The 27,751-nt window shown below is 52.1% G+C and overlaps 1 protein-coding gene across 2 annotated transcripts in view; it reads right to left on the bottom strand.

Moving 5' to 3' along the window:
• The window catches only part of LOC124231065 (polypeptide N-acetylgalactosaminyltransferase 16), an 86,025-nt gene extending 62,071 nt beyond the window's left edge, over positions 1-23,954 (bottom strand). For both annotated transcript variants that reach the window (XM_046647705.1, XM_046647706.1), the window contains exon 1: positions 23,665-23,954. In XM_046647705.1, the coding sequence (XP_046503661.1) occupies positions 23,665-23,841 (177 nt within the window). In that variant the 5' untranslated portion in view covers positions 23,842-23,954. The remainder of the gene's footprint in view (positions 1-23,664) is intronic.
• Between the last annotated feature and the right edge of the window lie 3,797 nt (positions 23,955-27,751).

Raw genomic sequence — 27,751 nt, 5'->3', positions numbered from 1 at the left:
ACTGGAACCTTCTGGTCCATGAGGATGTACACTGTGAAAGACCCATGAATCTCGTTATCTCCGAGTGATTCCAGGATATAAACTAGTGAGGTCTGGGGCCACAGCTCACTGGGCCAGGCTAGGTGCTCACTCATCGCAGAACGAATGAAGGCAGTGCCACCTGCCTCGCTGGGCCTTGAGGACCTGCTGGGGCTGGGGTTACTGGCGGGAGCACCATGGTCTGGTGGGCCTGACTTGGGCGTGTGGGTCGGGTTTGGTAGCATCTCCACTAAATTCATTCACCACCAATTGCATCAGAGGCTTCCTCGCAGCTGGCTGTGGAGCTGTTCCAACTGCCTTCTGGTTTGCCTTAATGCAGAACAACTGTCCTGTGGCTTGCTACACAGGCAGCATGGCATTGTGGGAAGAGCTGTGGTCAGGAGGCCAGGAGGCCTGGAGGCCTGGAGGCTTGGATCCCGGCCCTCATCTGCCGAAACAAGCTGCGTGACTGCAAACAAGTGACCTCTCTCCGTCCTGCATTTCCTCCCCAGCAAATCAGGCCACTGGGTGGCCTTCCAGGTCATTTCCTCAGATTCACCTCGCCCTTCATCCAGTCCCTACTGGAAAGTGGGGTGCGGGTACTTGAGTGAGGCAGTGGCGGATACCCTTACCAGTTTGCTCTGGACCGTAGGGTCACTGATTCCAAGAAACATTTTGGTTTCTTACCACCACAGTCTTTCAGGACTCAGGAACCTTCAGGGACAATTCAGAGCTCCAGGCACGATGGGGGGCTTTCTCTGAGTCCTCAGAATTGGTTACTCAGTACCCAGCTGAGGATCAAGTGGAGACTTTTCTACTGGATTTGGGCCCTATTGTTAGGTTTTTCGGTTGGCGGATCTCACTTAGAGGCGGGTGCATCATTTCCAAGCTGTGGCTTCGCCTCAGATCTGAACACTAGAGGCAGTGTGGTCCAGCAGAAAGAACCATGGAGGCAGGAAAGGCGGATGTTGGCTCTGCTGCCCAGCAGATTGCTGTTCACCGTCAGAAAGTCACTTAACCTCTCTGAGTTTTTCCTCAACAGCAAAATGAAAGAATTGGACTTGACTTTATTCATTTATTTATTATGTATTCCCCATAGGACTAGACACAGGAAGACAAAAAATTCAGAGTAGTGGAAGGAAGGGAGTGGGTAGCCCTCCCAGGCCCAGTGAGGGACCCCAGGCTACCAGAGCAGGTGTGACTGCTATATCGAACTTCTGGCTACACCAAAAGGGAAGCACTTGCACTACTTAGTTCTCACTATTTGCTAAAAGAAAGCTTAACTATCAGCCAGCAGAGAGAGGCTTCTGTCCTGCACTGAAGTCTGCAGTTCACGCAGCCTTTTATTTAGCCAGTAAACACTTACCGAGCATCTGGGGGAGGCCCACCGTGCTGGTCTGCAACAGCACCCAGACCTGAGGCCCCCACATCAAGGACTTTATCTTGGGGATTCCCCCACAATGGAAAAACAGCAATGATGCCAATGGTGATTGCACTAAAGATGCTGAAAGGGGCTCTATAAAAGAGAGGGTGTGATGCAGAATTGTAATTCTACAGAGACTTTGCAACAGCAAGCAAAGTCACGGATCACCCCCAGGGATGTACTTTCGGGGACCTGGCTTGATGTGGGGACTTGATCTGGGAAAACCAGGAGTGGTGAGTGACTCACATATCCTGGAGACTCTCTCAATTATTCATCAGCTCATCTTAGCTTTTGACAGGAGTTAGACGCTGGTCAAGAGATGCTGAGCATTCTGTAGCAGGCCTGGGGCGCCAGCGTCCTGCGTGTTTGACGAGAGAAAGAGCAAATCGTCTTGAGATGCCAGTCAGTGCCTGCCTGCTCACACGCTCTCTCTTTTTCTATTAGAACTTTTACATTTTATTATAAAAATTTTCACGTGGACTGAAAAGTTGAAAGAATTATATAGTGAACATCCATGTACCCACCACCTAGCTTCTACCATTAGCATTTTGCTGTAATTGCTTTATCATATATCTACCCCTCTATCCATGCTTTCATCTGTCAATCAATCCATCTTAATTTTTTGGTGTCTTTGAAAGGAAGCTGTATACTGCAGTATACTTCACCCCTAAACACATCAGCATGCACATCATTAACTAGAGTTCAGAATTTAAGGTTTGTGCATGTGTGTGTGTAAAATGCACAAATCTTAAGAGTACTTTAGAGGGATTTTGATAAATGCATGCACCTGTGTAATCCAAATCCCTAGCAAGAAATAGAACATTAATATCACTCCAGAGATTTCCTTTGTCCACCCCCTTTCTAAGGGACTCTGCCCCTGCCCCCACCCCATCCCCATGTCCCCTGCTGCCCTAATCTGTGTATTCTGTGCCCTGAGACTCTGGAGCACTTTGCCACAGCTGTTTGACCAGAGTGGGCACCTGAGCCAAAGGCAGCCCACCTAGGTGTTGGCTGGTGACCTTTAACCTCTGTGGCCAGGCTCAGCAGGATGAGCTGGGCCAATCAGAGGCTCTCACGGGAGCTGGGAACCTGAGAGACTGCATGGGTTGGGAAGACACTGAGCTGAAGACCACGAGGCAGATCTGGGGTCCCCACGATCACGGGCCACATGCCAGCAGAAGTACGGAGAAACCAGGGTAGTGAGGAACACGGGGCGTGTCCCCAGGAGACAGAGCCTCTGTGTGCGGGACGACATGGTCCCTGAGCGAGGGACGGGAAAGGAGTCTTGGCTCTGCAGTTGCAGTTCCAGGTCCGCAGCGTCGAGGTAACTGGGATGGGCCTCTCCTCCCTGCAACTCCGACAGCCCCGCTAAAATGGAAACACGGACGATGGGGCGTAGCACAGTCTGTTATAGAAATGAAAGGACCTTTCTTACATGAGAGCCATCCTACTTCCGTGTGGGACGGGCTGTAGCCATGACCTAAATGTCCCTGGAAAATAATAATCATAAATGACAACAGCATAATAAATGATAATAAAGCCAAGCCCAATACTGCATGTTTTAACGCACAATCTCATCTGATCCTCACAACAATCTTCTCCAAATAGCAGGCACTTTACTTTCATTGTCCTTCTTTTGTAGTTGAGGAAACAGACATAAAACAGACACACGCTTTGCCCAGGCTGACGGTCCGCAGTGGAACAGAGCTGACCGTACCAGGGAACCTGGAGTCCCGGCGCTTTGCTAGACGAGTGACCCTGCTCCTGAGTAGGTGCTCACTGGAGGCCCCAGCGTCACATGCAGGGTGGGGTGGCAAGTTTTCTGCCCGAGGGCATTTGTCACAAATGAACAGCCACATGTAAAGAGTCTCCTTGCTCAATTATGTTAAGTGAAATAAGCCAGACAGAGAAGGACAATCTCTGTATGACTCCACTCATATGAGGAATTTAAAAATGTAGACAAAGAGAACAGATTAGTGGCTACCAGGGGAAAGATGGGGTGGGCACAAAGGGTGAAGGGGTGCACCTACAACACGACTGACAGACAATAATGTACAACTGAAATTTCACAAGATTGTAACCTATCATTAACTCAATAAAAATTTAAAAAAAAATAAAGAGTCTCCTTGCTCTGGCTCCCAAGCATCATAATCCTCAGAAAAGGCCGGGTGGCGTGAATTGCCTGAAGTGGCAGCCCAGGGGCCGACCCCGGGCTGGGGGTCCTGTGAGCAGGGGCTTCCTCAGTTAGACCCATCTGAACACCATGGCATCTACCGGAACCACACTGTCGCCCCAGCCCCGCTCCTGGGACAGCTGTATTCGTCTGTTCTTGCTGATGGCAACGGCCCCTGGGCCCCTTGGGGCTGGATGGCAGCAGCACAGCCTCGCTGCTAGTCAAGGGGGCGGCTCTGCTCCCTGCTCCCTGTGGCTGGCGAGCAGGCACCCCTTTCCGAGGATCTGCAGCAGGTGTTTGAGTGAGAGACAAGGAGGAGGCGCAGGGGTTCCATGGCCCCTGCTGGCTCTGAGAAGTGAGAATGATTCTGGTCCCAGGAGAGGGTCAAAGAGATCGGCCAGCAGGGCAGGTGTGAGCACCCTGAGGCAGGAACCCATTTTTCCGAATCAGGAGGGGGCGGCAGAACTGGATCATACTTGTTAGGTAGTTGCCTCCACCCCCCACCTCGGTATTTATCCACCCCTCTGTCCTCACCTTCGCGCCTGCTGACTGTAAGCCCGTTTAGGGCAAGGCCAGGAAGTCTTGTTCACCTTTGATTCCCTGGCACGCTGCACAGTTCTTGACACATAGTAGGCGCTTAATAAATATATCTTAACCGAATGAAGACCCAACACAGGGAAGCTGAGAAAGCAGAGGGATAATAACGATAACAAAATTAACATAGAACTTACTAAGTGCCAGGCATCATTGGAAGAGCACCACTTACAGTAAATAAACAAATTCTCATAACCACCCGGTGATGTAGGTACTGAGGCAGAGATAGGTTAAATAATTTGCCCAAGATCACACAGCTAGTAAGTGGTGGAGCTAGATGTGAACCCAGGCAGCTAGACTCCAGAGTCCCTGGTCTTAATTCCTGTGATGACCATCACCTTGTCTTTCCTGCCCTGGAAAAGCTTCCTGGCGTATTCCACCAAGCCTCACCTGCCTGAGCCCACAACCTCTAAGAGCCCAAGGCTGAACCCCGCAAAAACGGCAGCATCCTGAATGCAGACATGGTGATGCGGCCCACGACGGGCCAAGTTGTAAGCAGAGAAACAGTGGCCATAGCAATAATGGTCAGCCCCCCTCCAATTCCGCCAGCTTCTACCGCAAGCCCCTTAGGAGCCAGGCATGTCTGGCACAAGACAGACATGTTCTTTGCTCTCCAGGAACCCGAGCGAAGGGCAGTGGCAATCCATCATTCGTGATGTACCTGCTCCGTGCCACACCTCATGCGTATGGTACATCTCATTTAATGTGACCCTTGTGGCTAATTATGGCCCCTGCAAAGACAGAGAAACAGAGGCTCAGAGAGCTTAGAGAGGTCAGGTCACTTGCCTCATGAGAACTACACATATTTACAGGTGTCTACATGGCAGGCCTGCTCTGGGGGTACAGAAGTGAACCCCACACACAGTCTTTCGTCTCCTGGGCTGTGCATTCTATGGAGGGAGTGAGGTGGAGAGCTAAAGAACACATAAGCAAGATTGTGTCCAGGAGTGCAAAGTGTGCAGAAGGCAATAAAGCAAGGTAAAGGCCTGGAGAGAGGAGCCAGTCATGGTCAGCTCAGCTCTGGGGACAGGGGTAAGGGGCAGCTTGTACAAAGGGCCTGAGGCAGGACAACTTGATGTACTGATGGACAGACAGGCAGGCAATGTGGCCGGGGCACAGTGAACAATAAGAGATCAATAAAATGGGGGAATCGAACCCAGGACGGGCTGACTCCAGGCCTGTGTGCTCTAACACACAACACTGTGTCGAAGCAGGCAGTGTGCTTGGACTACAGTGGAGTCCAAGCTACAAGGAGTCATCTCTACAGGACCAGGGTGGTCCCAGGTTCCAGCCCCTCCGAAGGGTAGGGAATCTCACCATGCAGCTTGAGTTGTCTGCATGTGGAGAAAAAAAAAGTCAGCTGGTGCAGACACAATCTTTGTCAATTCTGACATCTCTCGGAGGTCCTTTGGGGCAAACCCCACCATGCAACTTATGAAAATTAATAGTCCTAACACTTGGTCTTTGAGGTGCTCTGTGTATGCAAGTACTCACCAGCAGGAAGTCATTTTAGAATGAATATCATTTCTCTAATGACCATCATGGTGGCTTGGGGTTTAGACAGGCCCTGGGGACAGGCTCAGCTCCTACCCAGCAACCCACGCTCCGGAGAGGACTGTGTCTGGAGTGAGGGGGGACTGTATTGGGCTCCCCAGGCCTGTGAAGTGTCAGGTCTCAGAAATGCCATGGGCCAGTGTCCTGGGAGAAGAGAGAGTGATGTCAGTGTTCTTGAGTGAGCCACGTCTCCCCGGGTCACGTGAGCATGTGGAGCCCAGAAGGCTGGAGGGCTGGGCTGCTGTCATGACCACACAGCCCCGCTGGCAACAAAGGAGAGAAATTTCCACCGCCAGTGCTCATAGAACGTTGAAAAGTGGGAAGGGCGGACAAGCAGATGGCTGGGGTCCACCGGCTTGGGAATCGCCCATCTTTTCCTCTGGTTCTTTTCCTCCTCCTGCTCCTGGGAGTCAAGTGGGAGCTTCGAGGGAGACCTCACAAACCTCACAAGGCCTGGAGATGAGACGGATTTCCCTGTCCGTATATGAGTGTGTGGTGAGGAGCCCTGAGGCTTGCTTGCTGTCCCACCACTGCGACCGACTGGCTGCAACATCAAGCAAGTCCCTTTTTCTGAGCCTCGGTTTCTTCATCTGTCAAATGGAGACACTGACAGTCCCTAGCTCATAGAGTTAAGTCAGAGAGCACGCGTCGAGCTCTTCGCCCCAGGCCTGGCACACAGTAGGCCCTGTAGGTTCAATCGTCCCAGAGTCACCGAGTGCGCACCACATACGAGGTACTGGGGAGGCCACGTACAAACGCGGACCATGTCCACTGGGTGTGCAGGAACAGCTAAGGAAAAGCAATCTATAGCACGGCTGGGCTGCCGACACATCCCCAGGCGTCCTGGGCCTTGGGGAATGGCGTGGGCCTGTGGCAGAGAATCTGAGTTTTTATTACTCGTGAGCGGCCCAAGCTTTCTTTCTCCTGAACTTGGGAGACCGATGCTGGATCTGCTTGCCCCTTTTTCTTCCCAAGAGCCACAACCATCACTGGCAACTTTTGCAACTGATTGCTGTGAAGGGTTGGGGCTCCCTGAGAGCTGTATCCTCAGCTTCTGCCCCAAGGGGAGGGAAGCGGGGGTAGAAGAGAGAGCGAGACCTCCCCAGGACTGATGAGAGCCAGGCCCTCTCAGGGAGGGGGTACAGCCTGGAAATAAAGAGCCTTTGGCCCCAGGGGTTGGTTCCTGGGTTCAAATTTGTTCTGTCCCCCTCCCTCACCTCCAGCCCTGGGGCCTTGGGCAAGTTAGTCGACCTCCGGGAGCCTCATGCAGTCAACCAGTGTTCACTGCACACTTACTAGGGCCTGTGCTGGGCGTCTCAGCTCCCTCATCTGTTAAAACCACTAAGAATAGGAAACCAGTATAGCGGTTCTTCAAAATGTTAAAAATAGAATTACCAAATGATCCAGTAATTGAACTTCTGTGTATTACCCAAAAGAATTGAAAGAAGGGTCTCAAACAGATATTTGGACACCCATGTTCACAATGGCATTATTCACAGTAGCCAAAAGTTGGAAGCAACCCAAGTGTCCATCGATGAATGAACAGATAAGAAAAATGTGACAGATGTGTTCAATGGAATATTATTCAGCCTCAAGAAGGAAGGAGATTCTGACACACACTACAACATGGATGAACCTCGAGGACGTTATGCTGAGTGAAATAAGCGAGTCATGAAAAGACAAATACTATGTGACTTCACTTACAGGAGGCACCTAGAAGAGGCACATCCACGGAGCTTCGAAGTGGGGGACGGGCAGTTAGCATTTAATGGATACAGATTCTGAGTTTTGGAGGATGAAAGAGCTCTGGAGATGGATGGTGGTGACAGTGGCACAACAGTGTGAATGTTCTTAATGCCACTGTGTACACTTAAAATAGTTAATATGGTAAAATTTATGTTATGTGCATTTTACCACAACTAAAAATAAGAAAAGAAGAATCAATCAATTTGAGGCATCAGTATCTCCCTTATCTTTTGCACAGGGAAGGTGGCACCGCTGGGAGTGAGTGGACCGTTCGAGGCTGGGCTCTCCTATGGTCAGTGTGGCTTGGGAACAGAACACATATGGACTCAGGGCGGGATCCTAATGTCTTCCCCCCACCCACCGGTCTCACCCTTGGCCGAGTCCTCCTCCCATCCCAGGCTGGGACCTCACGAAATGACTTGGAATCGGGTTCACCGTGTGGCACCTCATCCCCTGCCAGACGCTCCTCTCTCTCCATGTCCAACCAGCATGTGTTCATCTTTAAAGACTCAGGCCATGTTCCATGCCCTCAGTGAAGGCGGCAAAGCCCTGGCTACACTCAGCATATGCCCTCCGATGGCTCCCCATCCTCCCCTACCCTCACAGCGCCCTACAAGCCCAAGCAACTTGAGGGCAGGAACTGAGTCTATTCACCCTGGCACCCCAGCTTCCAGCTTAGTGCTTGTCACCCAGTAGAAGACAAATGTTTTCTGAGTGGAAACGTACATAACATGTACAGAGCACACTTTCTATGGACTCTGTTCTGAGAGGTTTACAAGCATTCCCTCATCACGACTCTCAAAGGTCAATTCTAGTGTTCTCCAGGGCTGGGACTCGGGGAGGCAGGTGAGGCACTCACCTCAGGTGCAAAATGTAAGGAGGCGCCACAAAACTCAGAAATCAAGATAAATCACATTTTAATGAAATATTTTTAAAAATTAAAATTAATGCAAAAATTCAGAATGAACAGAATATTAAAATTTTAGATAAAGACAGGACCCAGCCCTGCACTTACAACACTCACCCCACCCTAATCCCAGCCCTAGAGAATCTGTATGGTTTTTGGGTTTTTTTTGGTGAGGAAGATTAGCCCTGAACTAACATCTGTGCCAGTCTTCCTCTGTTTTGTACTTGGGTTGCCACTTCAGCACTGCTGACAAGTGGTATAGGTTTGCACCAGGGATCCAAATCCATGAACCTGGGCTGCCAAAGCAGAGCCAGCCCAACTTTACCACATGCCACTATGTCCTTTAATTTTTTGATATTTTGTTCAACAACTCCATTTTGAGCTGTTTGTCTAAGGAAATTAATCAAGACTACGTGTACAGATTTACCAACAAGGATGTTCATTGTTGTGTTGTTTATAAAAACGAAAAACTGGAAAACATACTTGGTTGAACAATATGAAACTGCCAATATTTGACAATTTGTGACCTAAAACAACAATTTCATATTGTTCAATCTAATCTAAATATCCAGCATTTACAAACTATGATTATATAATCTATGGAACATTAGCCTAGTAAAATTCTGGGCAGCCAATAAAAAATATTTGGAAGAAGACTGTGACATAGAAAGGTGTTCATGAGATAGCATTAAATGAAAAGAACCAGTTACAAAACAACATAAAATGTATGATTAAAAAAATCCACCAAAAAGATCTGAATTGATTACTCAGCAAAATGTTAATAGTGGTAAGCCCCAATGGTGGGATTTGGAGCAATTGTTATGTCCTTCATTTTGATTTCCTGTCTTTTGTATATTAAACGTGTACTATGTCTAAAGGGAGAAAAAAGAACAATAAAGAGAAACCTCCTTGTCTTTGATCTCATACCTTTCAACCAAAAGACTCAGTCGTGCCCTCCCCTCTGAGCGGGGCGGAGAGACGCCCCTCTTTACTGTCCCTGCCCTTTCACAGATGGACTCTCAGTCTCTGCCTCTCCGTACTCCTCCACTGAGCTGCCGGCATCCCCTTCCTGACTCTTCTTTTACCCTGGCCTCCCGCTTCCCCGGCTCTTGGGCCTCGCTGGAGAAAGTGCTTTCTCTGCCCCCACCCCTGCAGTGCCAGCCCCTCCCCGGCTGATCTTCAGGTACAGAAAGCACACCAGAGCACCCAGCACCAAGCATCATTGCTGTCCTCTAGGCAAGTGAAAACAGTGCTGTTTGTGGGACAGGCTTTACTGGTGGTTGGGGGGGGGGGGGGGGGCAGCGTGCGCTGGGGGAGCAGGAATCTTGCCTTCTGTCCTCCATCACCTCTTTCCCCATCTTCGTGCACTTGAGACCCAGCAACCATCAGGCACCAGCTTTTCCTTTCCTTTTCTTTAAAGATGTTTTCAGATTTAAGATTTTTTTTAATTGGCACCTGAGCTAACATCTGTTGCCAATCTTCTTCCTTCTTTTTTTTTCCTTCTTCCTCTTCTCCCCAAAGCCCCCCAGTACATAGTTGTATATTCTAGGTGTAGATCCTTCTAGTTGTGCTATATGGGACACCGTCTCAGCATGGCCTGATGAGCGGTGCCATGTCCGTGCCCAGGATCCGAACTGGAGAAATCCTGGGCTGCTGAAGCGGAGCATAGGAACTTAACCGCTGGGCCATGGGGCTGGCTCCTAAGATTTTTTTTAATTCCAAAAAGTACAAAGACTAAGAATCACCTGCACTGCCACCAGAATTAACAAACTGCTAACATTTTGTCAGAGTGGCATCAAGCCTCCCTCCTTTAAAGAAACAACTGAAATAAAATGTTACAAATAAAGTCAAACTTCTTGTGGGTCGCCTCCCCTGTGTTCCTCCAGGAACACTCACTGTCCCATATGTGCTGTGTACCCTCTTTGGTCCATTGTTACTCTTTGAGATATATATGGGTACATACACACACACATCCAGGAGCAACAGACGCAACAGATTCACATTGTTCTAATTTGCATAAATGTATCATACTAAACCATATGCAATCCGTTTTTTCCCCATAGCATCATGTTTCTAAGCTCCATTTGTGCTGATATATATTGATCTAGTTGATTCATTTTACTATTGCAAGCTATTCCATCCAGGTGGGTGGGCCTGATCCCTTTGCATGGTACTCTCTGGGGCGCAGGTAACACCAAGGCTTTCCCTGACCTCAGAGGTTCTGGAATCTGGAGGGCCTAAGCCAATTGCAGAGACTCTCCCCAGTCCACGTCCGTCTAGTGTGTAAAACCTGCCAAACCCCACCCCAGCCCTTTGATTCTTCCCCAGCTCCGGCAGGTACTGAGGTCTGGTCGCCACCCCACCCCTTTGTCTGACCTGTGAATATCTCTCAGGCTTCTAAGGTTCCCCATCCTGCATTCAAGAAATAAGGGGATTAAGATCATTCATAAAGTCTGTTTTCCCCTCGTAAGTTGTGCCATCAGGTGGTGGGATCCTGAGAAGTTGGTGGCAGGCAACCCTGGTGGAATCCTGGCTCCGTTGGCAGGTAACCTGCCCTCTCTGAGTCAGCTTCCTTATCTGCAAAATGGGGGTAGTTTACTCAGCTCAGAGGCCTGCTGTGATGGTTAAGGGGAAGAAGACAGGAAACACAATTGGCAGGCTCCTGGCACAGGCCAGGCAGTCAAAAGTGCCTCTGCCCTTGCTCTTCGGTCTCTTCTCCAACCAGCAGCCTCAGCAATCTTCCACACTACAACCAGCAGCCTCAGCAATCTTCCACACTATCAGTCGGACCACATCACTCCTTGGCTAATGTGCCTTCCTCGGCTACGTCAAGAAGGCTTTGCAACATTCGCCTTGTCTTGGTTGCCTGCTCCGGGGGAAGCCAGCTGCCACACCATGAAGACACTCGAGCAGGCCTGCAGAGAGGCCCATGCGGAGAAGAAATGAGGCCTCCCACCAACAGCCAGCCATGTGAAACAGCCACGTTCAACCCTTCAGATGATGGCAGCCCCACATGACATCTGACTGAACCAAGCCAGAAATGACTCAGCCAGAACCACCCAGCCAGGCCACTCCCAGAGGGCTGAGGCACAGAAGTCCTGAGAGAGAGCAAACGATCATGCAGTTTAAGCCATTAAGGGTTAGGGTGATTTGTTATGCAGAATTAGATATGTAATACACAAGCTAAGAAACAACTGACAACTTGTATTATTATTACTAACAACATACATATCAATGCTTGTAGAGTTCTTCCTATGTGCTAGGCACTATTCTAAACACTTTACATGAATTAATTCATTTAATCCTAGTAGCAACCGTCTGAAATGGGGACTACTAGTACCCCCATTTGACAGATAAGAAAGCTGAGGCACAGAATGCCTAAATAACTTGCTAGTTAAGCAGCAGAGCTGGAACACGAACTTGACACTCTTGCTACAGTGGCTGCGCCCCTCACCACCATGTCATGCTGCCTCCTGAACAAAGTCATACCCGGAAATGTGGCACCAGGAAGCAGGCTATGTTCTCACATTCAGAACCCACTTTTAAAGGAGGGGAAGGGGAACAGAGCCAACTCTCTTCTCTCCCCGAGACCCTCCAGGTTCCTATCCTGCTCCTTGGGTTTCAGCTCCAATCGTCTCCTATGCTGCCAGTAGGCTGGCCCCGGACCAGAGCTAACTCACCTCCACTGAGTAAGTGAAAAATATTACTAAAAGTTTGTGTGGTGTTTAAAGCTCTTGTCGCATCTCCTTAGTGAGGGTTTTGATCCGTGGAGATGACCCACTTCTCCTCTGCACGTCCTCTGGCTCAATGCAAGCCTCATCCACACTTATTCTAAGTGGCCAACGTCTTCAGCGTCTTAACATCTATCAGGTCTTTAAAGTGGAGAAAACTCGCTCAAAGACAACTTCATCACCACGGGATCGGTAGGCACGAAGTGCGTGTTCTACGGTCCCCTTCCACGCCTTTCAGACCAGGCAACCCTGCCTCTTCCCACTCGCTCTGTTGGCAGCTTCAGAATCCTCCTCGCCACAGGGTTCCAGGCTGCCACTTGCACGGGTTCTGAGTTGCCAGTAGAGCTGAGACCTATTTGTCTTTCTGGCTCTAACAGGACAAAGACGAAACACCAAAAGCAACAGACTGGAACTAATCCCTCCACTTTCCAAGGGAATCAAGGCTCCCGGCTGCCACCCCGCCTCCAAAGCTCATTTCCATCACAGCGAGCGCTCAGAAGGGATTTTGAAAAGAGAAGACGCTGCAGGAAAACATTGACCTTGGTTTTAATGATGGTATGAGCACAGGGCCCATGCTGGGAGGTGTCCTGTGCCCATAGATGATGGTGAATTAGGAACCAACGACTCAGCAGCAGCTGGACCAGAAAGGACTCATCCGGAAGTCAAGGTAAACTAGGATCACGGGCACATTCTTCTCCTTTCACACAACCTTCTGCTGTCGACCTCCTAGCGCTTTAGAGACAGGCCACAAACACACGTAGCGCCATCCAAAGAAATAGAATGCAAGTCGCAAATATAATTTAAAATTTTCTGGTAGTCACATTAAAAAAGTACAAAGAAACAGGTAAAGTTAACTTTAATAATATATTTTATTTAGCCCAATATATCCAAACATTATCATTTCAACACATAATCAATATACAAAAAATTAGGATTTTAATTCTTTTTTTTTGAACTAAGTCTTTGAAATCCAGTGTGTATTTCAGACTTATGGCACATTTCAAGCTAGATACTAAATTTTCACCAGAAATACTTGATCTGTATGGAGATTTCATAAAATTTAGAATTGAAGATGTAGATTCCACATACTGAAGTTCTTCTAAATACTCCCAAAAGTTTTCTAATAACTGAAATGAATATCTGCTTTTAAAATTTAAATCAATGAAAATTAAAATAAAAAATTCAGTCCCTCCTGTTGCACTAGCCACATTTCAAGCACTCAAGGGCCACATGTGGCTGGTGGCTACTGCACTGGTCAGTGCAGGTCTGGACCACAAAGGGCTCCGCCTTCCAGTGGGCAGATGCCAGCCTCCCATCAGGGCCCCTGTGACTGTGCTCAGGGCACCCACAGCTTGCTCTTCTGAACACTCCTGCTCAGGCCTGTCACCTTATAACCGGTTCCATTCTGACCAGGCCCTTTCTTACTCTCTCTGTTTGGCTTGCCCTCAGCTTTGCCCCAACTCAGGCTTTCAGATCTCCCAGGCTCCATGCTCTGCAGTTCCCAAGCAGGCCCACCCCCGCCTGGCTCCCAGCCCCCACCCAGGGGTGGTTCAGGGACCCCACTTGACTGGATGGCTGTCTAGGTGATGCTGTGTTCTCTGCCATGCAGAAAACCAGGGGTTGGCAATCTTGGGGTGCGTCCAGAGACGACCCACTTCCTTTCAGTGTTTTGGGAGAAGGCCCTTGCCATTTTCCTGCCTCCACAAGGTGGCACCAAGACTGTACTAGAACATTACCGTGGGCAGCTTATGCTCTCTACCTGGCCAATCCCTTTTGGCCTGCAGCTCCAAAAGGCCCTCCATTGCCTTCCCTGGTCCCTGTGTCACAGTCTAATTGCCCCAGGAACTCAAAGGTGGGTTTGGAAGCATTTAACTGTTTTTCCAACTGGTTTTTTACCCCTTTTGTTATGGTAAGGAGATGCAATCACGACCCACCCTGAACCAGACAAAGCCTCACCACAGAGCTGTGCCTAAGACGCTGGCCTCCTTTTTAATGCTAAGATCTCTCCAGGAGGAGCTTAGGCCTCATAACCATAACCTGCAGTGTCTGTGGAAGCATGTTTTCCAACTGAGCCTGCGCAAGCGAATACCCACCTCTCTCTTTTGAATATTCATTCCCCACCTGAAATAAGTGTCCTTGCTTCCCTTCGTTTGGGAACACCATGACTGGAAATGATTCTGCATGGTCTCCTATTTGCTGCAAATACACCTCACTTTGTGAGACAACTACTTCTGGTGGAGAGTCGGACTGAACTCGCTAGGAGGGAACCCACCTTGGTTTCGATAGCTCCTGCAGTGTGTGTGCTCCGTCCCTTGCTTCTCTTTCTTCCTCTGGCCTCAGGTGGGTGAACTACTTGGGGGTGTGGCTCAGTCCTGCCACTTCACTCCTTTGAGACTCCAGCACCACAGCAGACATCACTAATCGATCACATGTTCTTTCTCCCCCAGCTTCAGCCTGGGCTCTACCCCAAACACTGGATAATGCCCCCAGCCTCCCATACTCCCCATGAGCCCCGAGTGAGGGATTTCACAGGGAGTAAAAAGATGGTTTCCAAGCAGAAAAATCTGATCACAGCCTTGTGAGGCGCCGCTTTGGAAGGCCACATGGGTCCCTCCGACTGTGGCATCCCAAGGTCAGACCCCTGTGAAATGAAAGACCTTGAAATGTCAGAAGCCCTCCCCAACAGTTTGTTTAAAGAAGCTAAAAGCCAGAGCTGCTGTGAGAAGATAAAGGGATGAAAATCTGAACTCTGAGAAGCAGTGTCTAAAAGGGCATGACTGACAGGGGTCTGGAATTGAGTGTGTGTGACCTGAACCACAAAAACAGAGTGCCTGCAGCTTGCCGGAGACACAGGAAGCCCTATCGGACCGGTCACCCGGGCCCTGGGGAAGCCACTTGAACGGCAGTGGACACAGCCTCAGATGGGCCCTGGCAGAGCGCCCTGTCTCCTGAAAGCAGCCCCTTTCATCGACCTGCCCGAAAAATAGCTGTGTGGGATCCTTGATCCTGCCAGGCCTCAGGTGCCCACCCAGGCACAGGTGCCCTCCTCAGTGTCTGAGGGAGGACGCAGATACTTCAGCCTGCAGGAGTCTGCTTGTACCCAAGGGGAACCTGCGATGGGGGCAGGGAAGGGCCCAAGTTCCCGCATTACCAGGAAACATCCTTTCCAGAATCCCAAATGCACAGGGAACCAGGCGAGGAAACCCAGGGGACTTGATCAGGCACCACAGACAGGAATTGTCCTTCTCACACAAAACTCTCCCTCAGGACACAGACCCTCCCCCGCCAGACCCCCTTCTAGAATTTTCACAAGGGCCCCATTATCTTTTGTCTTTTAAATCTCTTCAGGCACCAGAACCTTCCACTCCCCCTCACCAGCCTCACACACCACACACACACACACACACACACACACACACAAAGTACCTCATTGATCTCACATCATAAGGAAATGAAGTGTTCCAGCCATAGAATATTTTTCAAAGAACTTAGGTTTACCTCTTTAAGAACCAACACTTACTAACATAGTTGACCATATTACTGGAAAATTTTTCTGAACTGAATGACATAGTTCCCTGACGTACCAAGCCCGGACGCTGAATGTAATTTATCACTTCCTGATGACTCAGGACGTGTTTCTGAGCGTGATTTACCACAGCCTCCAAGGGCTAATGATCTGGACTTGCACTTTTGGCCACTTAGACTCTTGCTTAGGCTGCCTCAGCCAAGTGCACTGAGCACACACCCTGTAGAGATGCTGCCCTGGGCCTTGGCTGCATGGAACACTCTCTCCCTGGATGCCTGCATGGCTCACTCTTTCCATTCATGCCACAGCTCAATCCTATCTGAGAGGCCTTGCATGGCCATCCTTCTTTCCTCTTTCTCTCCCCTTTTGCTGCTTTATTTTATTTTCATAGTATTTGCCACCACCTAATACATTGTATATTTATCTGTTTATGATCTGTCTCCCCCACCAGGATGTGAGCTCCTTGAGAGCAAGGATTTTTCCTATTTTGTTACAGTCCTGGTACATAGTAGGTGTTCAGTAACTAATTGTAAGCAATGAATAAATGATGCCTTTGGCACTTCTGACCATTGTGTGCGTGTGGGAGGGGACTGCTCCAACCTCACCCGGCCCTTTCTGGTTGGTCCTTAGCTGTCAATTGTCACTTCTCAGTGTATCAGCAGCTCCTAACAGGTCCCTCATCTCGCTTCTCCTAATCTGCTCTGTTGTAACCTAGGAAAGGCTGAAGGTCGCCAGCAGATGGCTAAGCTCCTGAACTCCTTCACCTGATTTTTACAATGTTAATTCAGGCTGTGGCCTAAGGGCAAGTCCTTGCCTGTCTTCTGCGTAAATCCAAGGGTGTGTGACCATTAATTCTCTGCTCAGGGGTCTTTGTAGTGTCCTTCTGGTCTTCCCAGACTGTTGAGAAGTCTGAAGTACCCCCCATAGACACTCCTACAATGTGTCTGTGTGCATCCCCAGACACACTCACAAATACCTTAAGCTTCCAGATCAGCAGAAGGGGCTCTGCGTAGCTCCATCGGACAGTGTCTCACGAGAAGAGAATGGGGAGCGGTGGGTCCAGTTTACTTCTTATGAGAATTCTAAGGTTTCACACTCTTCTGAACACAAGGGGTCTGGGTCGTCATACACCTCGCGCTCTGGCCTTATTCTCCTTAATCCAAGCACTGTTAGACCTTGAGCATTGGCTTGGGGTCACCTCACTTTTGCAGGAGCAGGTCAACAAAGTCAAAGATGGTTTGAGCTGAGAGGGATCTCAGAGATCCTGTAGTTCAACCCTCATCTGACAGATAAGGAAACTAAAGCACAGAGAGTGGAAGCGACTCACGTAAGGAAGCACAGCCCCTTAGGGGCAGGGCTGAGCCTAGACATGGGGTCACTTGGCCTTCATTCCACCTTCTCTCTCTATCCCCTCACACCCTTATCCCTGGCAGCTGACATCTGTTTCCATCCTGGACCCCTCTGTTCTGCTTGGTCCTGGCCTAGCTAGGGCCCAGGGGAATCCCATAATGACAAGTCTCACAACTCTGAGTGTGTTAAGAGATGTCACCCGCCCCCCTCCCCGAGCTCTGAGACAATGCTGTCCCTGGTCTACACTGAGCCACACTCACTTCATGGAATGGCAGGAAAGAGGGAGTTGTGTTCTTAAGCTAAACTCAAAGCCCTTTCTAATGGGTCCAGAAAAGTGGAAGGGCCACACATGGGGCAGACTCAACTCAGCGACTCCCCAAATGTGGCCTGAGCCTTATCTGGCCTACAGAGTATAATTGAAGAGGTTCTTCCATTTGCCCCATCTTTCCCAAAATACTCCTGGCCTGCCATTCCTGCCCGTTCTGAAAGGTTCACAAAAGTCCTCCGGGTAGCCATTCTGTCTCTAGCCAGACATTGTTGAAGGGTGTGGTTGAAATTCAGGGTGTGGGGGACAGGCAGGCCTGGGCTTCGGCCTCCTCATAAACACACCGCTTAGGTGCACTGCCAGCCGGTGCCGCCCTGGGAAGCAATGGGCAGGGCCCTGGGAGACAGGACAGCCACCTGTAAACGCTCCTCAGGTTGGATCAGGGAAATCGAAGTGGCAGATGGGAAAGTGAGACTCAAGGGGCCTCAGTCGGGGAGAAGAACCTTTGTGGACCTCCCTCTGAGGAGCAGGAAAGATCCTCAGGAGCAGCGCTTCAAACTCTGTGACTTTGCCTCTGACCAGCCTTGGCCCCTCTCCTTCCCTGCTTGGCAGCTCCGAAGGAACAGGGAGGGGACAGCATAGCAGCAGTAACGGGTTTCCTTCAGTCACCTCCTCCCTGGCCTTGGTGTGTTCAGCCAGCCCTCCTCCCCAGAGTGCCAGGTCTCTTGTGGTGCAACAACTGGACCCTATTTCAAACTCTGCTACAGAGCTGCCTGACTCTGTAGGAGACAGGCGGCACCACAAGCCTTTTTCTCCCCTCCCCACTGCTGTCGGAAGGAAGCTGACCTGCTGACAGGCAGCGGGGTGGCCTTTGGGCAAATCCAGTGATGGACAGTTCAGTGAGAAAGTTTTCCTTCTCTTGAAAGAAATCTCTCTTGCTGCAACTCTGACCCACTGGTCCTGGTTCTATTCCTCGGAACCCTCCAGAATAATTCAAATAAGTCTCCTTTTCTGTGGGCAAGATGCTAAGCCTTGACGGTGGATTCAGAAGTGTGAGACATGGTTAAGAACTTTACACTTTCATTGATGAGTCGAGTGATTTTGTTCAGTCATCGAAGATTTTTTAAAATTATCTTGGTTGGCTTTATCATTATATCATTAATAAATGTTTATTATAGAAAACGTCGGAAAGAGCCAAAAGATTGGAAGGGGGATTACCCATAATCCTACTTCCCTACTGCTAACATTTTGTTCTGTATGGTTTTCGCATTTTTTTCCCCAACAGATGTTTACGGAGTGAATATAAAGCACGGTGCCAATCTACACGCTCCAGGAAACAAGCTGCTGTGTCCGACTGCATCTTGCCTTGAAGGACGCTTCAGGAAAAGAAGACAGGAGCACCCGCTCCAGAGGCAGGGGTACCTGGTTTCAAAGGCACTTCCTAGTTGCCAGATCATGGGTAGGTCACTGACTCTCTCTAAGCCTCAGCTTACCCAAGTTAACTGAACCTGATAATGGCACCCACCTCACTAGGCTGTTGAGGGAATTCAAAGGGGATTCAGAGCTAAAGCTTGTAAAACACCTAACACCCATCGCAGCATCAGTGAACACAGCCACTGGAGCTATAACAGAGGTGACTGCGATCCCGGAGGCCAGACGAGCGCAGATCAGAGACCACAAGCGTTCAGAGCAGAGAGACTAAGCCACTCGAAACCGTTTCCAGAGCGGGCTGCACACGTCTGTGACCGCATCACGCATCTGATTTAGGGAATCAACCGCCGCCCAGGAGTAATCCTCATTGACTCACGTCTGAAAGCTGCGCTCCTGCTCCTTTCCGGAAACCTTGGGTCTCTACCTTGTGTCTTTGCTCCCCTGTTCACGGGGAAGGTGTTTCAGTCTCCTCAGGAAGCAGACAGGGCATGAACCTTCAATCTTCTAACTGTACCGAACTGCTCTGCTTCAGGCTCGCCTCTGAACCCAGGGCGGTTCCCCCATTACAGCCAGACCTTCCCGTCCCCGGGCAATCGGCCCACTTGCCTATCAGCACCCCGCCACATCCACCTAAATGGCGCTTCCAGACCCAAGGGCTTCCCCTGCCCTCAGAGCCGACAGACGCTGCCACCAGAGAGGAAAGCCAGGCCCAGCGCCCTCAGGGGGAGAGGAAGGACCCATCCGGACAATGAGCAGCACTGCAACTAGTCCTGTGCCCTTGGGTGTCAGGCCTCCCGGGGAGGTGACTCTTGGGCTGTCAGGGCCCTCACTAGTCTTGGTGCTTCTGCGCTGTCCCCAAGTCCTACGGACAGGTCTCAATATGACCCAGGATGGGACCCCAGTGATGAGAAATCAGCCCCTTTCAATCAGAACATTTTGGGAAGGGACCTGTGGGTGTTTGTGCCTCTCCCTCCCCACCCTCTTTCCTGTGCGCGGCACCTAGACAAATTAAACACAAAATCATTCCTGTCATTTAGGCAAATCATATTCCCAGAGTTCCAAAATGCACACATTATAAATAAAATATAAACTCATCCAGATCTGAGTGAAGCCTCTGCCCTCAGAGCACAGCACCAAAAAGCCATTCTCTGTGTTTCCTTCTGCTAGACAACGGGGACGCCTGCGAGGCCGCGAGAGTCCTGCGGGACCTTCTCCTAACAGGGCCGTGCCCTCCCTAAGCAACGCACCTCAGGGCACCCTCCAGGAGAGCTCCCAGAAAGCCATGTATTCTCTTCCAGAAATGAAGCTATCATCAGCTTATCTAAGGATTAACGAACCTTACAAATCATTTAACCCAAATTTAACACATAAAATAACCAAGGTCCAGAGGTGTAAGTATTTTGCCCACGGTCACTCAGCAGTATCTCGATTATAGGATAAGAAACTCCAGTTTAGGAAAACTCTTGCCTAAAACTTCCATGGTTCCAAATAGATGATGTTGCAAACAACTACATCTGACCTGAAAATACCCATATGGATAGTCTTTTACAAATATGTCTATAACGTGAAATTCCGTGTAACACTCTAGCATCCCACCTATGCCTGTTAGAGAATTAGCAGAATTAGCATGTGGAAAACCTGGGGACCAGACCATTCACCAATGTTCTTCCCAACTGTGAGGCCTGGAGACGGAAGGCCAGCCGCGTCTGCTCCACTTCCTGCTGTAGCTGCGTCCAGTGGCAGCGTGCATCGATGGAGATTCGAGCGGATGTCCCAAATCCACTGCTTGCCCGTAAAGTACAGCATGGAAAAATCACAAAAGCTGCCACATCGTACGCAGCCATTTAGGGATGGAGGCAGCATCTCCCTTTAGTGCTACAGATTCCATTACCAATTTTTCACATCACAATTTGTGACACATGGGCTGACAGCAGGACAGAATATTAAAAATCAGGACCTCCCTGAGAAATCTGGGCCATACGGTTGTCATGCCGACACCCCACAATGCCAAATAAGCACCTCCAAGGTCCAGGAGCAACTTGGCTGGCTTCAAATGGCCCAGACGTTGTGAAGGCCGGGCTGCCTCCTGGCCCAGGCCGTTGTACAGACCCTCCCTTTTCCAGCTCAGCTCTCTGATTCCCCAGGGGAGTGATGACGCTTGTCTGAATTTTCTCAGCCTCTGTCAGCAGGGCTGGCCACATCATTCCCTAAGAATCTGAAAATCCACATGCAGCGTCCTGGCCCAACTAGACAGAGACATGTTTTGGAACGGCAGGAAGACCAGTGAGAGGAGAACCACGGATTTTAGGGAGAAAGCAAATCCTCAGTTGCACCTGCCCCTTTTAAGTTGAACAAAGAGTTTAACTCCTGGAGAAGCTATACATGCATTCCTCTGTCTCCTTAGTTATAGTCAGGTTGGAGCTGGGAATAAAATATTAGGAGGATATGAAGCTTGGACTGCCCCCAGAGATGAGCAGAAATCCTACTTCACTCATCTAACAAGTACTTACTAAGTCTTGCTGGCAAGAAGCTTCCTGCACAGTCCCTGGGTGACAGCTTACATTCAACAAGGAGACAGGGTAGATGACTGAGAATCCACTGAAGTGAAAGAGCTCGGAAGATAGGAATACAATGCAAGGCAGTGGCAAAGGTGGTGTGTGCCTGGGTCCAGCACCCACAGAACAGACACCCAGGACTAAAGCTTAAGAACAGAGAGGGAACTGGCTATGCCCCTGAGTGGCTAGAGAAGGCTCTGTGGCTCACGCCCCAGAAACTTCCGTTCTCCCCCTCTTCCTGCACCTCCACTCCCCAGCTCCCAGGGATCTCCCTGATACTCCTTCCCACTTTAAACTGGGCTTCCAGTGCACAGACCTCTTCTAATGAGCAGCAAGTCAGACCCCATGGGAACAAGGAGAGGGCCAGAGGATGTTGAAAAACGACTGTCACACGCATCCCACATGACCCCACACCATGCTGGGGCTCTCCGTCTGAGCGGCCTTCTTGGCTGGTCTCAGAGGACACTGGAGAGGTCCCAGAGCAAGGTCAGGATTCTGAAGCAGAGGCAAACATGATGAGACCCAGCCTCGGCGCTAAGCAGCAGGATCCCTGTGCTCTCTTCCCTCCCATCCCCTCCTCTTTCCCCTCCTCCTCCTCTTCCAGCTCAGACCCTCCTCCCATCAGTCACCACAGGGAAGGACAGAACATCTGGCCAGCCTGCCTTTCCCCTGCTTCCCCAGGCCCACCCACCCTGAGACCAGGGCTGGCCCTCTCAGGGTGTAAGAACAGGGCAGCTTGAAGGAGTCCAGGGTGTGGAAGCTCCCTGGGGGTCTGGGGCCACTACTGGTTTGGCTGGTTCCGGACTCCAGTCTGTCAGTCCACCCAGACCCCACCACTCTGGGGTCTCTACACAAGAGGCTTTTTCCTCAGCAGCCTCTCTGTCCAGCCGTCCGCAAGTGCTTTGGAAAGAGCATCCTAGTGACAGGGACCCTCAGCCCAGGAGGGAACACCCTACCTAATCAGGTTCCTCCCCAGAGACTTCATCTAGACAGGGATCTGGGAATTGGGGGAGGGGGCTGGAGGAAAACCCACAAACTCCAAGCTCTCCTCAGGCAGAGCCAGGAAATGTGGTCCCTTTGCAGGGGATTTTCACTTCTTCCTGGGTGGGTGACAAGACACGGAATCCGGGGCAGGATGGGAATAAGAAAGCACGTCCTCCACGACCCTCCCTACCCTCCCTACCCTCCCTCCCCCCGCCCCATAGTCCTGGGGCTCAGCTGCCTTTGTGCAAATTCCATCTCAGGTTCTCCAGCCCTCAAGCCGTGGCCCTCCTGACCCCGCACCTCCCCAGGCCCGGATCTTTTCACGTCAGGATGGCCACCCTGCTGCCCGCCCCATCCCCGGCCCCACGCCTTGCTCTCCTTCCTCTCGATCGTCCAGCCCACGCTCAGCAGTTCGTCCCGACGGTCGCCCAAGGCTCTCGCCCATTACCCGCCCCCGTCGGAAGAACGCGGCCCGCAGGAGCGCATCTCTCGGCGGGTCCCAGAGCCTCCCGCCTCAACAGGTGCCCCTACCACACACAGCTGTCACTCGGGGCCGGGCGGAGGCTGCGACAGGAACGCCCTCTGCAGGGCGGCGGGGGCTCCGCACGCCCCAGCCCGGGTCCCAGGAGCGCCTTGGGCCCCCGCAGCCCCGCCGAGGCCCCCGCCGGGCTCGCGGGTTTTGTTTCCTCTCTCGCATTGACGTCGCGGGGCTGACATCGTGAGAGGGATCTCCGAGCCCGGGCACAGACGCTGTCCACTCGTCATGACGGACCCTATTGTTGCGGTGAGGGGCGCGCATAGGACGAGACCTTTCCCGAACCCAGAGAACCTCGTGAGGTGTTAGTGTGGAGTTCTCCGTGCCAAAGAAGCAGGTTCAGGTTGACCCGGGCTGAGAAGTGGACGCAAAGCTGGGCGCAGCCTCTAGCGACCCTGCCTTACCCAGAGCCCCCACCCCACGTCCTTTGCCCTGAGGAGGCTGGAGAGGGGGTGCGCACGGCCACCTACGCGCTCACTCGCGCGCGGTTCCCATCGCCCGCTCGCTGCGCGCAAGGTCCAGTCGCCTTCCCGGGCGGGCGAGGCGCGGGCAGCCCCCGGCCCCCGACCCCGCGGCGCAGTGCCGAGAGCCGCCACGTTCCCTGTCGCGAGCGCACGCCGGGCCCACCAAACTTGCAGCACTTTCTCCCAGCCCCCACCCGCTGTCACCCTCCCTCCATCCGTGCGCCCCGGCCCGCTAGCCCGACCGAGGTTGCCATAACAACGGGCAGGAATGCTCCAACATATACAAAGCCAGCAGGGCGCGGCGGGCACGCAGCCCCCGGCCGGGCCCCGCGCTCTCTGCAACCGCGCGGGGCTAGGATGCGCGCCGCGGCTCCCGGGCCGGCCGCCCGGAGCGCGGGGCGTACTCACAATGAGCGGGATGGTGCGGTCCTCGCGGAGCTGCTCCGGCCTCCCACCGGCCCTCTGCGCGCCTCGGCCGCCGGAGGATGCTGCGTGGGCTCGGTTGTCCTGCCATAAGTAGTAGAAAGTGCCCAGGATCCAGGCTACGGTCAGGATGGCGATGGCATTGGCGCGGATCTTCCTCATGGTGGGCGGGTGGGCGCCCTGAGTGGGGGCCCGGGCCGGCGTGCTCTCCGGGCCGGGGCGGGGGCGCTCGCAGCCCCAGCTGTTTGTTTTCGCTCGCGCCTGGCTGCTCAGTCCTGCAGAGCAGAAAAAGGAGAGAGGTGGGGGTGGGGGGGTGACAGAGAGAGACAGGAGCGTGCAGCGATCCTCGCGGTCCTAATGCCCTTCAGCCCCAAGCGCGCGCGTCCCTCGGGAGCCCATTCATTCGCGCGCAGAGCCCGCCCCGCGCTCCAGCCCCTCCGGGCGCCCGGGCCGCCGCGCGCCGGAGAGGAGCGCGGCGGGTGCGGAGCGGCGCGGGAGGAAGGCCCGGCGAGGCAGGCGCCCGCGGCGGAATGGCGACGGGCCAGAGCCAGTCTCGGCTCCCACCGCTCGGCAACCGAGCGACCGGCGGCTGCCCCCGCGCGGCCCTGATCGGTCCCGCCTACCTCCACCCACCCCCGGACCGAGTGGCCTTGAGTCACCGGCTGGAGATGCGCGACCCCGACCGGGGCCCGCGCCGCGGAGCTGCAGTTCTGGGCTGCGCTCTGACCTACGCTCTGGAGCGGGGTTTAAGGTGTGCTCGGCGAGTCCTTGGGAAGGGATGGCAGGGCAGGAGGAGTCTTGAGTTTGCACCGGAATCCTCCGCAGCCTAGGATTCCGAGACGCCCGAGGGCCCGCCCGAGGAGACATTGGAAGCCGGTGCACTTGACATTCGAAGAGAGCGAAGGAGAGGCGACGCCGTTTCACTGCCTGTGCAAGGAGAATGGGGGTACACCACCCCTCCGTCTTCCATTGGCCTGGAGCTCCCAGCTTTCATGACGCTTCCCTGTATCCCTCCTCATTGTCCCCTGGACAACTCTGAGGTATCATCATAACCATTTCATCAGGAGGAAGGGAGGCCAGAGAGGCTGGAAGAGTCGCCCGAGGCCACACGACTAATTAATGGGCAGAGCCCAGTCTAGAACCGTCTCTCCATCTGACACTTTCGACTAAGTGCAAAACACTGTGGGGAGAGACAAAGACAGAGAAACCATTGGGTGTCTGCCCCAGCCCTGGAGGCGCGGAGAATGGGTGTGAACTACTCTCACTCGGGACAGCAGGCTTGTGGGCTAAATTAGTTCTAGGAGGCCCCCACAGGTCAGGCACAGAGCAGACACTCAGTGCATAGATGCTAAATAAATGAAGCAGGGATCACAGGGGAAGAAAGAATGCATTGCAAGGGAGTCTTAGGGAAGGCTTCTCACAGAAGGTGGATAAATCTTTTGAGTAGATTCTTAAAAGGCAGGGAAGGGGGCGGGCAGGGCAGGGTATCAGCTGCATGAATAACCAGAGCAGGGTCCAGAAGAGGGGGGGCCCCGGCACCCCGTGGCAGATGTAGTGGTTAAGTTGGTCCCATTCTGCTTCAGCGACTGAGGTTCGAGGGTTGGGATTCCAGGCATGGATCTACACCACTCGTCAGCCATGCTGTGGCAGTGACCCACGTATAAAATAAGGAAGATTGTCTCAGATGTTAGCTCAGGGCGAATCCTCCTCAGCAAAAAAATTTTTTTATTTATTTATTTTTTTGAGGAAGATTCGCCCTGAGCTAACTGCTGCCAATCCTCCTCTTTCTGCTGAGGAAACCTGGCCCTGACCTAACATCCATGCCCATCTTCCTCTACTTTATATGTGGGATGCCTACAACAACATGGTGTGCCAAGCGGTGCCATGTCCACACCGGGGATCTGAACCAGACAAACCGGAGAACCCCGGGCACGGAAGCGGAATGTGCACACTTAACCGCTGTGCCACCGGGCTGGCCGGCGAGAATTTTTTTTAAAAAAAGGTCCAGAGGATGGAAGTATGTACTTGTGTTCAGGAAGAGAGCTGCCTGGCATTGCTGGGGCCCAGGATGCTGGGAAGGACTTGGTGGGAGTTGAAGTTGGCCATGCTGGGGGACTCTGGACTCAGGAGGCCCTTGAATGCCAGGGCCAGAGTTGGCAGGGAGTTTGCTTCCTGCTAGTGCTGCTGGACGCTGGCTCATCTGAAGGCCTACGTAGGGTCTTGCCTCTAAATGAAGCCGCCTCCGGAATCAGAGAGACATGAGGTCACAGCTCATGCCCTCCCACAACCACCCCCAACAGCACCATTCATTCCCCACCCCACCCCCGTTTCTCCAGCACTCGCTGAACCACACATCTAATAGATGCTCAATATATTTCTGTTGGAAGGAAGTGAAATGAAGAAAGAAAACCTTAATGAGACTTTTGCTACAGAAAGGTCATCCTTGCAAGTGCAGTCCCCTCTTCCTCCCTCAGAAAACTAACCACAAGGACACCTAGGCAAGTGCAAAAATAGCCCTACCAAGAAGGTGGCCCTAGAAAGAAGGGAATGCATAAAAGAGGGTCTCACGAAGCCATCTGTAAAAGCAGGGAATCTGAGGCATGAGCTGTGTGGCAGTCAGGAAAAATAGGAGATGGGTGACGAGATGCCATGGCCCTTGAGCAGCGGGCCAGCCTTGCTGTCCCAGGTCTCTCTTGCCTGGGAAGTTTAATTAGACTTCAGTCAGGGCCAGGGTTCATTTGCATAGATGGAGAAAACCACCATCAAGCCACTGCCTAGTTTCCACAGGAAACATGAGGCGAACCCTGGGGTCACGTCCTCTGGGGGAGGCCGGAAGACCTTGCTCCTCAGCAGTCAGGCCCCACAGGCACCTCCAGACAACAAGGAAATGTAAGGGGCCTGGCCTCCTGGTGTCCCCCCTGCCACACAGGCTCTCAGGTCAGCCAGTGGAAAGACTTGGGGAATGGCCCTCTGTTGCCATAGGCTGCTCCCCTTATCCCAGCCTGATCTATGCGGGCCTGCTTGCCTTTGGTCTTGAGAGAACCAGGTGAGAGGATGTGGGATCCAAAGACATCACATCAACCCCTGGGGAGAGGCTCCAAATTCACCCCTAAGCATGAGTGGTGAAGCTGGGCCATGCCAACTGAAACCAGGGTTTCTGATGGCTCCAGGAGGAGGGCTCTAGCCTCAGGCAGACGGGAAGAGCCAGGAACCAGCAGCTGCTACCTTGGCTACAACCCATGGTTTTTCTTCCAGATTCTAATCCCAAATAGGTGCAGAGCTGAGCCTCAGCCTTCCCGGAGATGGATTTCAGCATTCAGCGATGACAGTGAACATTGTTTCCTCTCTGGTCCTAGGAATGGATTCCAGCAGAACCATAGAATCAAAGCGACACCTAAGAGACTTCGTGTTGCCTAACATTCATCAAACTTCGAAAACAACAAGAGTGATGATAATAGCTACAGTTCACTGAGTCCCTCGCAGGTGCCAGCTGCTGTGCCGGCATCTCACACACATTGTCTCTAAAGCGCCCACAGCCTGCAGACGAGGTCTCCGAGGTCCAGTGAAGCCTCGCTTGCTGAGAGTCAGACAGCAGGGAAGTGGGGGGCTGCGTCTAAGTGTCTTTTTCATGCCAGTGTCCGGGCACTGGTGCAGGGCTTGAGGCCACGGGGCAGTCTGCAGGGTGGACAGAAGTTCTGTATGCAGGGACCTCACTTACCTTCTGGGCCTCTGTGTTCTCCTTTGTACAAGGAGGGACGCAAAGAGACAACACTGAGATCCCTCCAACTGTGCCATTGTGGGCTTCCAGTTCCCTGGGCCTTTTCTCTCGTGTGGCATAGGTTTCAGACATGGTCCCCTTCTCTGTTAAAGCTGTCGAAGCCAGCACTCAGGTAAGCTGGCCAAAGTGCCATGTGCCCCAGGCGCTCCCAGAGGCCAGAGGAAACTCTCTGGCCCCGTGCATTTGCTGTGGGGGCTCTGGGGATGGGGTGGCTAACTGGAGAGAAAGGGTACAGCTCGGTGTAAGATCTTAGCTCTGGACTTGGACAACCTGAATTCAAATGCTGGTTCTGTC

The sequence above is a fragment of the Equus quagga genome, chromosome 20 (assembly GCF_021613505.1).
Source record: "Equus quagga isolate Etosha38 chromosome 20, UCLA_HA_Equagga_1.0, whole genome shotgun sequence".
Lineage (NCBI taxonomy): Eukaryota > Metazoa > Chordata > Mammalia > Perissodactyla > Equidae > Equus > Equus quagga.
The sequence above is the reverse complement of the archived record's forward strand: the minus strand, read 5'-3'. Positions and strand labels throughout refer to the sequence as shown.